Source organism: Scleropages formosus, chromosome 5, assembly GCF_900964775.1.
Source record: "Scleropages formosus chromosome 5, fSclFor1.1, whole genome shotgun sequence".
Lineage (NCBI taxonomy): Eukaryota > Metazoa > Chordata > Actinopteri > Osteoglossiformes > Osteoglossidae > Scleropages > Scleropages formosus.
Genome location: NC_041810.1, coordinates 16,903,146 through 16,917,418, shown reverse-complemented (window position 1 = coordinate 16,917,418; position 14,273 = coordinate 16,903,146). Strand labels below are relative to the sequence as shown.

The following is a 14,273-nucleotide window of genomic DNA, read 5'->3' as shown; positions in this document are numbered from 1 at the left end:
TAACGACACGAACCTAACACTTCTCAAAGCGCTAGGAATGATAAATTGATTTTAAAAAGTCTCACCTCTTAAACGTCAGCATTTAAAACTCACTTTTTTTTTTTTTACATGACCGCCCACGAACATCAGCTCTCGGCCCATTTGTTTTTCCAGGTAACGTGTCTAAGCCCGACGGCGCGGTCAGAATCCAAAAGACACGGTGCGGACAGCAGAGACGGACGCGCAGCTCGCCGAAGTCGTTCCGTTACGCGCGTCCTCAGAGGTGGCTACTTAATCGCACCGAACGAGGAAAGATTTGCGGCCTTGCGTCCGCCAACGATCTACACAAAACTCGAACGACGACGTGACACCACTCATCGTTTTTAAAACACGAGCACTCAGGAAACCACAAAATTCACAGCAGCTGCACTTTGGCAACGGTTAACATCGTATTAAATAGATACTAAGAACACACAACGTCGTTTTTTTAGAAATACTCGGGCCTGTAAATTGGAGAAGGAAGCTTGTTAGGGAAGAAAAAAAAAAAAGGAAATTGGCAAATGCAGATAGTGCAACATCACCGATGATACACTGAAACTGAGCGAGGAGGAATGTGATTCATACATGTGACGTCTTCCACGGGAGCAAGGAGGACGTATAGAATTTGTTACAAAAATCACCTTTTATAGGAGTGAGGAAATTCTTGAGATTTCTTCAAATTGAACAGTGTGCTATTATCGATTGTGGGATTCCACAAAAAGTAACAGATACAGTCCCGAAGTGTCCCAATAAACACGGGGTGCTTGTCAATCAAGGAGAAGCAACGGGCTAAATACGAAAACCATTCGTCCAGTACGGACCATCAGAGCTTATGCGGTCTCTACGAGTCCTCTCGGAGACACGTGGGGTTACTCAAGTCTTGCCGTGTGAGTCAGAGACGCTACATGGAAGTGCTCATGAGGTACTTTGTGTGCGGAGGAGGGGAGTGCTTGTGCAACAAGTGAACACGCCCACCTTCCGTGTGTGTTGTGTTGTGTGTGTGTGTGTGTGTGTGTGACCGTGGATTTGGCACGCGCTTCCCCTCTGCTTCGTGTGTCATCCAGGGGAGATGAAGGACAAGGTGCCATAGAACTCGAGCCTTAAAGGTCTCACTGAAGGGATCCTCTCCGTCTGGCAAACGTACGCAATGACGCTCTGGAGCAACTGTGTTACAATTCCACTTTCACAATACAGAACGTGTCGCTGGCCAGTTTTGGTCACTTTGGATAGAGAGGGGTTGTTTTCTACAGCAGCCCGATCTCCCTCCTCTTGTGGCGGCAGTCGAGGCGAGGAGAAGCGTGGAGCTCGACACCCGGGACCCCGGCGCTGTGACGCGGGTCCGAGCGCCGGCAACAGGACTTTCGGCTACGTGGAAGAGCTGTACTAGAACGCCATCTAGACTACAGACTGAGCCGATCAACTCGGTCTTACGTGTGGGGTGGGCGGGTTGGCGAAAACAGAGGACGAAAATACTGAGGATCAAGAGCGGAACCCCTCCCCCACCAGCCCCCATCCCCATAGCACTCTGCGCTTATGACGAAGGCCACCTCGCGAAGGCCTCAACGGCTCCCTCCCGGAATGTGCGCGTGCGGCCGCGAACGTTCAGGGCAGCCGGGCTGCATCAGTGCTCCCTCTCGCTCGGCGCCGGACTCTCCGTCCTGCTCTCCTTCAGGCTCCCCGACTGTTTCTTCTGCTTGCTCTGCTTGGTCTTCCTCAGCAGGCGTACCTGGACGGGACAAGAGCACATCAGCACCTGGATCCTGCAGCCCCAATTCGGCACAGAGTGACCAGCTAAGACCCTTTAGCCGACTGAGATCCTGCTCACAATGAGGTTGTTTCAGGATCTGAATTTCCACCCATAGCTGCATTTCGCAATATTTTCTTTCATTCGTTTGTTTGTTCATTCATTCATTTATTTATTCATTCATCTGATGCTTTTCTCCAAAGCAACTTGGAATATCAGGTTTTCACCCTAATCTACTTATAATATTTACCCATTTCCGCAGCTGGGTACTTTACCGTATCAATTCAGGATAAAGTACCCGATCAAATGTACTACAATAGGAGTGCAGTAGGAACCCAGGTCGTTTGATTGCAAGATGACAGCTCTAATTACTAAGCAGCCTGTCGCTCACCCCTACCCCTACCCCCCCCAACACGGTTCTCCTCGTTCCTCCAAACCTGCTGACTGCAGCTCTCCCTGTCACCTGCCAGACCACCCCCTCCCCCGCCCCTCACGCTGACCTTGGGACCGGCCGCCGAGATGATGATGTGGCCCGGTGCCTGGATCCACGGCTCCCCATCCACCTGCACGGGGATCGACTTGGTCAACGTGATGCGGATGTAGCTGCCCTGGGCGATGCGAATCCCCGAGCGAAGCCCGCTCTGTACCTGGCCCTGAAAGAGAAACACAGATAATACACACACACACACACACACACACACACACACACACTCCCAAGAGAGGGGTCCACAAAGGCCTTGTTCATCTTGATACGTTTCTTCCTTGTATCAGGGTAACAGATGGCAGAGTCAGGGGTGTCGGGGGCTGGGGAGGTCAAGCTCTTACCATGTGCACCACTCCGGTCACGCCCACCACCTCCAGCATGCCGTCGTCGATGCGTGGCTTCTCAAAGCGCGAGTCGCTGTCGGACCCCCACAGGTCAGCGCCAGATCCCCAACTGCAGAGAAAGCATCCAGACGCCCCATGAGACGCATCTCACGTCGCGCGATCCGCGCGTCACGTGCAGTACACGCGTTCAAGGGACCAACCTCGGGATGTTGAGGAAGATGAGGCCGTCGATGCTGGGCAGCTCCACCTCCTGCTTGTCAACCTGCAGCTTAACGTCCTTGTACAGGTTGCGTGTGTGGCTCAGCTTCTGCAGACCCACCTTGACATAGACGCCCTTGTTGTGGAACCTGGTGGGAAGAAGCAGCGCGTCAGGCCACCCGGGACACACACAGAGGACACACTTCTCAGTCCCATGTTCGTCCTTGTATCACAACTATATATACACACCACTGTTATTCTTTGTATAAAAAAGGAAAGGCTATATTATTAACCAGTGGCTTTTTCCTTGAGCAACGGCATCCATCCAGCACAGGAAGTGTGGCCATGCACACAGCAGGAAGACGTGTGGGTAACAGATCGGTGCCTCCGATCTAATCTGGGAAGTGTTTTGCAGGCTTTTACCGTAACAAGGAGAGCAGTTTCCATTTCAAAGTAAGCTTTTACGCCGTTCTGATGGACATAACTCATGCAATCTTCTTCAGCAGTACATGGGGAAGGAGGTACTTTTTAGGGCTGCCACCTTCCATTCAGACACTCTGGGTTTCAACCCTACTACCTGCTGTAGTACCCTTGAGCAAGATACTTATCCTAGACTGAGAATTTACCCAGCTGTGTAAACGGGTAAAATCAGCGCAAATAGTTCCGTATACACAGCATTATCACGGAATCATCGTGGAACAGAAGATCATCAGGTAAAGGAACAGACGTGACCGTGCTGCAGTGGTCCGGTACCTGCTGTTGAACTTCCCAGGCTCCTCTTCGCGGGCGTGGTGGAAGTCGAGACTGAGCTCCGCATCAATACCCAGGCCGCAGTAGTTGTTCATTTGCACGATCTGCCCCAGAAGGACCCGAACACTCGTCTAAGCACCAGCAAAATCCTCCACAGTCATTTACAGGTAAGTCAAGTATTTTTAAAGAGACTGAGCCAAACGTGTTCCTTAGGACCCTGCACTGTTAAGCGCGAAATCTGTATATTGAACACGGGCAGCTCTCGACCTCGGCAAGTCGACTTCATCGTAAGTCACAAACCCCCTTAAACTGTATTGTATAAAACATATTTCAACTATTATATAAAACATGTCTACTGTATATATAAAGCGTAACTGAGGCAGGTGGTAGTGTAAGGGTTAAAGCTGCTACCTTTGGACTCAAAGGTTACAGGTTCAAATCCCACCTCCAGCTGCAGTACCCTTGAGCAAGGTACTTACCCTAAACTGCTCCAGTAAAATTACCCAGCTATATAAATGGGTAAATAACTAAGTAGCTTAACAGTAAAAGTCACTTTGGAGAAAAGTAAATTAAGAAATATACATAACTATATATCAACATTCATGATTGCTATGATGTATAATAGCGCTTTGTCATATTTTTTCACTATTTTAATAATATAGTATGAAAAAAGTACAGTATTATAATTATACTTTCATGCCACTTATTTTCACTTTCATTCCTAAATGTTTTCTTTAGCTTTTCGGTTCCCCGCCCCACCTGAATTTTTCTGCTTGGTAGCCACGTTAAACAGAAAGCAACTTCAATGGAATGACAAACGAAATGTTGTGTGGAGAAACCAACTTTTTTGAAAATAAAACAAATCACTGAGAGACACACTGACTGAAGCAATAAGAAATATGGTGCCTGGCAGAAGTGATGAGCCAAGCTTATTGTAGAGCAGATGGAGCGGTCGTCACTAGACGTCACAACCAAATGGCAGAACCGGAAAATAACAAAGTTGATGGGATGGCTGTCATAAATTTGCGTTGACAGAAATTGAGGATTACATGTGCAACAAGAAAAATAAAGTGCTGTAGGTAATACCTGCTGCTTTCCTTAAGTAACTAAATTGAATCCCTAACAAAGTTGAATAACAATACATTAATAATAGAAAGAGCTGTTATTAGACTGTATTTATGGTGTTTCTATAACAATGGCCAGTAGGTGGCGTAGTAGCTGCCACCTCACTTGAAGAACCCAGGTTTGAATCCTACCTCCTGTATAAATCTAAACCCCGCTGTGTAAATAGGTAACTCACAGTAAGAACTGCAGCTTGACACTAAGCCATTTTGCAGAAAAGCATCAGCTGAATGAATAAATAACTATAACTGATTTACTCTATTATAAATTAAACAAAAACATTTTTTCCTCTGAATACAAATTATTCCATTGAGTTTCTTCACTCACTCTTTTTGTTACGTAAAGTTTTTGAGAAGTAACATTCTGCTCACGATCTCTGAATTATGGCAAGTTGTCAGATCAGATTTATTCTGGTCGCATTTTGCAGCGACACCCGTCAGCAAATGGCGGCAACAGCTTGGTGACAGCAGGGTCTTCAAGGCCAAGGAAAAGACAGCACCTTGGGTGGCTCCAAGACGCCGTTCCCTTTGTCATCCTCCACCGCTTCCTGGGCGTCCAGCAGGATGGTCCAGCGGTCCATCTCCACCTCCTCGGCCTCATCCACAGCCACCAGGATGCCGTAGGGGTCCTCGCCGCTGTAGCCCGCCCCCCAGCGCAGCACCCGCGCCAGGTCGTTACCTGGGGAAGACAACGTGCATGTGATCGCTGGCTCATATTGCCAGCGAGCCTCAGTCCACTCCAGCTTGTATGGCAAAGAGAGGGAACAAAAGGTCCTTAAAAGAAGATCTGAAAGTAAAGGCGAAACTGTGTTGTGGTGAGCTCGTGAGGCTTGTTTCGAGGAACACGGTAGCGAACCTGTTACCAAAACAAGGTACAGACAAGCTCCTTCCGCCCCCAGTTTCTCACCAGCGGGCTCAATGCCTCCACTTTCGTTTCACCAGAGCAACGAGAGCCAATCGCTAAAAGGTTTCCAAAGAAATGGTCCGGCCCCAAGGAGCGCCGCTCCTCACCTGTGCCGAGAGGGACGATTCCGATGGCAGGCTCGGAGCACGCCAGCTTGTGCCGCACTTCCTCCAGTACCCCCAGGACCCAGCCCATTGTCCCGTCTCCACCGCACACCAGGATGCGGAAATACGGAATGTCCCGGAAGGTGTGCAACCTGGAGAGAGGAGGGTGGGTACATCTCAGTCTGTGCTCAGCTCCACCCCAGTCCACCGGCAAAGAGATCTCAGCTAAAACCTAGCACACCTGAAATGGTAAGGTATTCAAAAATTTAGCAGATTTTACTCTTAATTAATATATTCCTGCCTGTGATTTTTGGACCTTCAGGGTAAAAAGGAATCAGGTTCATCTCTTTGTTCCTGTTGTAGTACCCTTGATCAAGGTATTTTCCCTGAATTACCCAGCTGTATGAATAGGTAAATCAGTGTGATTAGTATAATGCTGTTATTCGTGTTGGAGGAGCATTTGCTAAATGAATAAACAGCATCAGTTACACGAATTCATAACAACAACAACAACAACAACAACAACAACAACAACAACAAGATTTACTTTTTGGGTACTTGTGCACAAGGGCACTAGAGGGGCCTTACCCGGGCAGAGGTCCCCCGCTGCTGAGCTCAAAAACCTGGTGCGGGTTGAGAAGCTTCCGGAAGCTGTAAAGGATCTCGCGGCCTTTCAGGCCACCACTCTTGGGGTTCACGAAAACCAGGAGAGGACAGCAACCTTGCGGTAGGTTCTTGCGCTGCAGAGGCGCAGAAAGGACAGGTCAGTCTCTTTCCGAACGAGGAATCCATTCCAATTGACCTGACCTCCGTCAACCCGCAGCAGCCATATGTTACAGTAGGGGGCGCACAAGTGCTTCTGAAAATCATCAGCAGAACTGGCAGACTGGCAAACAAAATCAAATCGATGGGTCTTTGTATATCTGAGATCGAGAGCTCATATGTGATACCTTGATGACTAAGATAATGTCATGGAATACATTGATCAAATGTCTCACCCTGACCACGCGAGTACACAAAAAGGCAGGTCCTTACCATGATCTCGGGGATCACCAGCGAGTACAGCTGCTTGCCACCGACTGTAGTGTCTTTGGCCAGCATGTAGATCCTCTCCGCCTCTGAGAAACAGGAGATCTGCACAACCACAGCACCTGGAAATCAATGGAGACGCTCTTCTAGTTACACATCTCCTGCTTCGGGAGCCAACAGGAGGTGTGGAGGAAGCATTAAGGATGGAGGCTCATAGGCGAAACGTTTGAGAACCCGGAAACAGTTGACCTCAACAGAATGAGACGAGGTGACACACGAATTTGATGAAGACACCCTTGTCCCTAACACCAACTGAGATGAACACCTTTGCCAAGTAAAACACCTCTGGTTGAGTGATGTTCCCATGCACAAGAAGTCCACAATCAAAAGTGTGAAGATTCTCAGTTCCAGCTCTAATGTGTTGGAATGATCTTACTCTATCACTCAGTACTAGTGAATCCCTCACAGCTTTCAAGAAGGGTCTCAAAATATCTCTTTCAGAGAGTCACTTCTCTCCTCTTTGCCTATCATCTCACACATACACATTCTGTCTGAAACCGCTTGTTCCTAGTGGGGTCACGGCAAGGCGGAGCCTAACAAGGCTGGAGGGGGAGGGGACACACCCAGGACGGGATGCCAGTCCGTCGCAAGGCACCCCAAGCGGGACTCGAACCCCAGACCAGCCGGAGAGCGGAACCTGGCCAAGCCCGCTGCACCACCACGTCACAATTCTATGTGCAACTACTCATGTAATGTATGGTGGTTTAAACTGTGGTTTCAGGCAAACTGACTGTACCTCGAGAACCACATGTCTGTCTCTATATGGAAATGTAAATGAAAACAATGTCCCACTTAGGGATACGAACACAGCTCAAAAAAAGCAAGAGTTCACCAACGCTGAGAGAACGTCAGACCGGCGGCGGATTTTATTAAAGGGCTGCTTGGCACTCGGATCACGCTGCCCACCACAGTGCCGCATTGTGCCCCTAACAAGGGCCTCTTTTAGGCAGGATTCCCCAGAAGCACAGGGTCCCCCTTGTACACAAAGACACAATGTTGTTCGATGGAGTGACCTGGCTCAAAACACGCAGCGCATCTGAGAACAAATCCCTGAGAATCTGTGTGTGTGTGTGTGTGTGTGGGGGGGGGGGGGGGGGGGGGGTAAATACACTTCAGAACTTCCACTCAGCTCTGACATGAAGTGTGTGACTGGAGCCAACATACAGCAGTCAGGTGAGTGAACCAAAGGACTGAGTTTACCGCAGGGTGACGCAAAGGCGCTGGAGAATTCTGAACTCACCTTGTTCAGCATAGACGTGGGTGATGGTCACCAGGTGACCTGCGCATGGAACAGAGGCATTAGACCGGTGTCGTGTTCTCGCCCGGCCCGCAATAATCCCCACACGAGCAAACCTGACAGCACTAATCGATTCAAATTAATTAATTAAAACACCCCCAGCTTTGGCTCTGTGCTGAGATCTGGCTAAGATTACGTGTTTGACTGGACTTAACTGGAGCTTCATCTTCCAATTATCTCTACACTGTCAGTGTGAAATGTCTCTCGCGCTTGAAACTTTTCCCAGCTTTATTTCGCAACAGTTTGTCTTACTTTATATAAATAATTACTCTTTATTCATTTTGCTGACACCTTTCCGCAAAGCAACTTACATTAGCTTTGTACACTAAGCCACTTACAGTGATTTACTTATTTACAGGCAGTGTAATTTTAACTGCATCAATTCAGGCTAAGTACCATGACCAAGGGTACTGTAGCAGGAGGGGGATTTGAACCCAAATCCTTCAATTACAACAGGAAGGCTCTACCCACTACGCCACCTGCTGCCCACACTAGAAATATTTAAATAATGGCCCTTGGTAGACGAGTAAGGAAGCTGGGTTTCACAGATTGGTTCTGGAGAACTGAGGGATGGGGTTTGTGTTGGAGCGAACGGGACTGGGGTGCTGCGGCTACACGCACATGGGTGTCCAGACTCACTTTTAGCAGCAAGGTGCTCCTGCAGCAGGTCTGCGTACTCCTCCTGAGACAGCTGCGCAGGCAGGGCCCCCAGCAGCAGGTGCACCTGTACCACGCTGTTCTTGCGCTCCACGATGTAAAATCGTGTCTGGTTCATCTGCCTCAGGGAGACCTGCAGACAGCATAGCGCACGCGTGACCAGCAAACATCAACAGCACCCTGACCACTGGAGCACGCAGCCACTCGGCACCAGCTCCTTAAACCCGTTTCCTCGTACCTTCTTGATCTCCTGCAGCTTCTCCAACAGGAGCTCCTGCCCAGTAAGAATCTGCCGTTGTACTGCGAGGGATGAGAAACAAGCCCCGGTGAGAACTTGGCATTGAAAGGCAAAAAGTCACTTGACTCCAGAGCAGGAGTTTGTAACCCGAGGTCCATGGGGTCCGAGAAGTGTAGGCTTGCTTTGAAAATAACACTCGGTACATTAAAAATATTACCAGGCTATAGCTATCTATGATGTAAGGTAATACATTTTCAGGGCAATATTTTCTCAGTTTTTTTATGAACATTTTTCTAGGAGGCCTCCTTAGCTTTCACTGGACTCCTAAAGGCGTCCATGGCTAGAAAAGGTTAAGAACCACATTTGTAGTGGAAGCCATCACCTGTGTTTAAGATTAAATGATTAAGTGTTTAATTTGAGGGGTGCGGTGGCGCAGTGGGTTGGACCACGGTCCTGCTGTCCGGTGGGTCTGGGGTTCGAGTCCCGCTTGGGGTGCCTTGCGATGGACTGGCGTCCCGTCCTGGGTGTGTCCCCTCCCCCTCCGGCCTTACGCCCTGTGTTACCGGGTAGGCTCCGGTTCCCCGTGACCCCGTATGGGACAAGCGGTTCTGAAAATGTGTGTGTGTGTGTGTGTGTTTAATTTGAGATCACAAAGTTCTACATCAGGTCAACTTTTCAGAGATTCCACTCCAAGAAGGTGAATTTCAACTGTCACAAAGATCTCCCAAACTTGTGCCAAAGAAGAGGCTATGCATGAGAAGCAAACATCTGCACACAGCAAATTCACACCTCTTCATAGGGGCTCTTTACCTTGCTTGCTGCTCATGAACACTTCTATAAGGTTGAAGTCAGCAGGGCTCTCATCCTGGTGAGACAGAGGTCCAGGAGTTACACCTCAAGATGATCCGGTCATATTTATTCCGGGAGGAACCGAGACTGACCAAGACCATGTCCCCATGCCGTGGATAAAGTACAGTCAAGTCCTTACCTGCTTGCCCAGCTGGGTTAGGATCTCCTTGATGACAGCATCTACCGTACTGCCCTTGGAAATGGAAATGGAGATGTAGGCCACGCCCAGTCTACAGAGGAGGGAATGATTTTACATTGAAATATGACACACTGATGTAAAAAAATAAGTTACATGAATGTGTCATGTCGCAGAAAATCTCTCATAAATCCTAGAACGGGGTGTCCAACACATGGCCTGAGAGCTGCATGCAGACTTCACATTTAACATTTTAAAATTATTAACATCTACTAGTACTATTATAAATACGGCTCATATGATAGTACAGTTATAGTAAAGACACACACTTGAAAACGCTTCACCGATGTGGAACGCAATAACTGAATCATCACTAATTATTTACAAATTATTATAATACTAATTTTTCAGTTCAGACATTCAAATGTTGGAATGTAAGTTTCTACAATTTTTACACGTGTGGCGCTCGAACCAGTCCACAACGACGACTGTGGCCCTTGGCCAAAAAAGGTTGGACGCCCCAGTCTGTAAACCAGATTCTGTTTTGTTGTAAATCTCCATTCACCATTTCAACACATTTTTTAAGCATAAAACGTGACTTCAGAATTTTTGTGGCAAAGAGAGCAAAGGGAAGTGAGCGAGACCCACTTGAGCCACCCAGCATAGATCTTCAACACCTCGGCCTCCCTGGGGCGAGCCCTCAGGACCCAGGCCTCTGGGGCGCAGTCTTTGAAGGCCGCCTTGTTGTCGGGGGCGCCGTTGCGGTTGATGATGTCATCGCTGAGCAGGGACTGCTGGCTGTACACCTGGAGTTCGTAGTCCTGTGGCTCATCTGGGATGTAGAAGGCCCGCAGGGCTGCCTCCTGCAAAAAAAAACCAGGTGCATGGCGGCCGTGGAGTAAATGTTCACGGTGCACCATGGGATGCCAGCAACAAGCAACAGTACATATTCCATGCAAAGGACAAAATAAGAGGAAAAGAGGTCCAAGTCTCCATGGGGATCTCCAACGTGGCCTCCGTGTGCGCTTGGTTTTTGTGGTGCAGGCTGGGGTCTCGCTCACCACCACTTCCTCGTTCTTGGTGATCCGGGGGATGGAGACCAGGCGGAACTGGTTACGCTTAACCGCGTCATCCCCGTCAAACACCCTCAGGGTCTGCTTCCCTGAGAGCAGTGGAGAAGAACACAACTTCAAGGAAAACAACGGCAACCGGGACGAACCCTTATGAATGTCATTGCTAATCTGCAAAAAAAACGATGCGAAGGTAAGTGGTCTTCGGAGTCAACGTACCGGAATCTGCCGATGGGGAGGACTGGTTCTCCTTATTGGTGATTACCGGGGTATCAACGTCGTCAGTGCAGTCTAAAAGGAAAAAATTGTCATTCGTGAAATGTTCCTCCTGTGTGTGGTATGAGAAACAAATAGTCTTAAGGAAGCCTACACCTGCTTGTGATGTTCTTTGACGTGGTGTCTGTCAGCTTATGCGGCAATTCGGAGCAGCAGGTGAAATATTTGTTAGAGGCATCATTTAATTGCAGGGCCAAGGTTCGAATCTCCGATCCTGCGCTAGTAACCCTACGCAGCGTACTTAACGTGTTATTCCAGTAAAAATGACTTGAGTAAACCATAGCTACGTGTACAAACCGCACATTATAAGGCACATTGGGAAAGGTTATCAGCTAAATGAATAAATATGCTGTATATTTACAGAACCAGTGAATAATTCTAACTACATATGCTGTAAACTAGGTTTTCTTTGCAAGCCATTTGGTGAACAAGCTTCATCACAAAACGAAGCACCATCACTCTTACATGCTGTACATTATTGATGCTTTTCTCCAAAGCGACACACAATTTTTTAACAATTTAAACAGCTGAGTAATTATTACTGGAGCAATTTAGGGTAAGTACCTTTCTCAATTGTACTACTGGAGGTGGGATTTGAACGCGCACCCTTTGGGTCCAAAGACAGCAGCTCTAACAGTAGGAATTCACAGAGAGGAAGGACACTTATAGGTTGCTTTGCTTTCATTCTTCTGCTAGCTCTTCCTATAGAGGTATTTCTCAGGTGTACTCATACTTTTGACTGGTACTGTATATAATTTCACACTGCAATTAAATAAGATGATCTGCGGTGCCGCAAGGGTTCACGCCCTGAGCGTCATTATCAGGGGACGAACGGCTCCACGTTACCCAGGTCGCTCTGAGAATTCTCGGAGATGCGGAAGAGGTGCATCTTGCTGAAGTTGCGGGAGCAGATGCGGACGCAGCTCGGGGGGAGGATCATATTGCGCAGCCGACCAAAGCCGCAATCCGAGGGTAGGATCACGTAACAGGAAGCGTGCGCCTGGAAACACAGGTACGGGAATAAAACCGTGGCGCCAACAGTCCATTAGCTTCTGCAGGCTGGATTGACAGGTCTACCTATAATCAAGTCTTCTCCTTCAAGGTCCTGCTGTGCATTAAAGCTCTGTAGGACCTTGATGACTGAAACAGCAGACCACACGAGATCAGGATATCACAAAGGATTTAGGCAAAGAAAAAAAAACTTAAGATAATGCCTACGTCACCAATATATTCTTAGGAATATGATCCCATCGGTCATGGTATGCTTCACTGCTGCAGTCCGCTGCATACCATTACCGCTGGGATTAGCAGCTTTGGGCCTGGACACAGATTTTAGCTCGGTCCTGATGGGCTGTACTGTTCTGTGTGAGACATATCCACAGAGGTCCTCTGTCACCACAGCAGAATGCCCAGGATGGGTGGGCACCCGTTCGTGCTTGGATGTCCAGACATTTATTTTTCGCCCTTTCTTTGTATATTGGGAGGGTTCCCCCCCCCATCTGTTACACAATACAAAAGTTAAAACTGTAATACTGGATCATTTACAGCAACCTCGTTCACTGCCCTGCGTCAGTCCGGGGAGAAAAGCGCTCTACAAAAATAAACTGAACTGGGGAAAAAAAAAAATTAAACAAAAATAAATCTTCCAAAACACATAGAGATACCGTGCTTCTGACTGCTGTAGGTGAGTAACACTTGGCTTCCCAGCCCCCAAACAAAAAGACATAAAAAGATTTTTCACTTCCTTGCATGCCACTACATCCACAAATTTCACACAACAATAAGAGGAACTTGGTCCTTACCGTACAGCACCAACCAATTTTGTATATAAAACACACACACACACACACACACACACACACACACACACACACACACACACACACATTTTCAGAACCGCTTGTCCCATACGGGGTCGCGGGGAACCAGAGCCTACCCGGTAACACAGGGCATAAGGCCAGAAGGGGAGGGGACACACCCAGGACGGGACGCCAGTCCGTCACAAGGCACCCCCAGCGGGACTCGAACCCCAGACCCAGGGGAGAGCAGGACCTGGTCCAACCCACTGCGCCACCGCATTGTATAAAACATTTAAACTAAATTTTCAACGTCGCCATTTAGATCGCTCTGGAAGCATTTTCAAACGAGCCAAAGGTGTTGTCAGCGATGATCGTGGTTGACTAATGCTGTTTTTACGATGACTGTCTAGTGTTTGCCCAGGGCAACATTCCAGCAAAATAATGACCTTCATTACCCGCGTGTTAAACGTTACACTTCCTTGAGAAGCCCACAGAGAAAAGATGAACGCCTGCCTGACGATCTATGAACAAACTAATTTACCAGTGCCGATTTCCCTTTTACAACCATTTACAGCTAATTCAAATTTTTTAATCTACATTTAGGAGTGAAATTGGGTATTTATTTAGAGAAAGGTGAACGGTATCTGTGAAGCAGTCCTTCTACCTACTTACCGTGATGCCGCACCATTCGCAGCGCATGCCAGCGAGGACCTCCGAGGAGCCACAGGTGCGTCGGCAAACCTCGCACCGTGCCCCTGATGACATGTTCCCTTCCCGCCAGTGATGCTGGTGCATTTCCTTCAACGGAAGGCAAAGAATTGGCGCTGAACGAGAGAGCGAATGCTGCCGTGTTGCCAACTGCATTTACATTTATTCATTTAGCAGATGTTTTTTTAATCCAAAAGAACTTAACAGAAGCAAGGATGATGGAGACGATGAAGATGACTATAAACATGGAGTCATCAAAACCAATGATCTGCCTCACTAGTCAGTACAACTTTTGCGCTTCTCCTTCATATAACGTACGTGATTTTTAAGGGATTATGGACAGTTACCTCTATCATGCAGAAATACCCCTCTGCTAACTACCCCTCAGGTTTTCCCCTAAAGACAAAACGGCTATACTCTCCGCACAGGGTGCCGAAGAGTCAGTAGACACGGATCAGTCAAAAGTTTGAGTACACTTCCTGCAGAC

At 48.1% G+C, this 14,273-nt stretch overlaps 1 protein-coding gene across 2 annotated transcripts in view; it reads right to left on the bottom strand.

The window, feature by feature from the left end:
* Nucleotides 1-998: 998 nt before the first annotated feature.
* The window catches only part of dgkq (diacylglycerol kinase theta), a 32,027-nt gene continuing 18,752 nt past the window's right edge, over nucleotides 999-14,273 (bottom strand). For both annotated transcript variants that reach the window (XM_018746369.2, XM_029251699.1), the window contains 19 exons: nucleotides 13,751-13,876; nucleotides 12,126-12,279; nucleotides 11,223-11,294; nucleotides 10,995-11,095; nucleotides 10,582-10,796; nucleotides 9,937-10,027; nucleotides 9,759-9,813; nucleotides 8,949-9,010; nucleotides 8,693-8,843; nucleotides 7,997-8,035; nucleotides 6,703-6,818; nucleotides 6,256-6,407; nucleotides 5,671-5,819; nucleotides 5,160-5,338; nucleotides 3,542-3,642; nucleotides 2,791-2,937; nucleotides 2,588-2,699; nucleotides 2,263-2,415; nucleotides 999-1,744 (listed from right to left, as the gene is read on the bottom strand). In XM_018746369.2, the coding sequence (XP_018601885.2) occupies nucleotides 1,640-1,744; nucleotides 2,263-2,415; nucleotides 2,588-2,699; nucleotides 2,791-2,937; nucleotides 3,542-3,642; nucleotides 5,160-5,338; nucleotides 5,671-5,819; nucleotides 6,256-6,407; nucleotides 6,703-6,818; nucleotides 7,997-8,035; nucleotides 8,693-8,843; nucleotides 8,949-9,010; nucleotides 9,759-9,813; nucleotides 9,937-10,027; nucleotides 10,582-10,796; nucleotides 10,995-11,095; nucleotides 11,223-11,294; nucleotides 12,126-12,279; nucleotides 13,751-13,876 (2,280 nt within the window). In that variant the 3' untranslated portion in view covers nucleotides 999-1,639. The remainder of the gene's footprint in view (nucleotides 1,745-2,262; nucleotides 2,416-2,587; nucleotides 2,700-2,790; nucleotides 2,938-3,541; nucleotides 3,643-5,159; nucleotides 5,339-5,670; nucleotides 5,820-6,255; nucleotides 6,408-6,702; nucleotides 6,819-7,996; nucleotides 8,036-8,692; nucleotides 8,844-8,948; nucleotides 9,011-9,758; nucleotides 9,814-9,936; nucleotides 10,028-10,581; nucleotides 10,797-10,994; nucleotides 11,096-11,222; nucleotides 11,295-12,125; nucleotides 12,280-13,750; nucleotides 13,877-14,273) is intronic.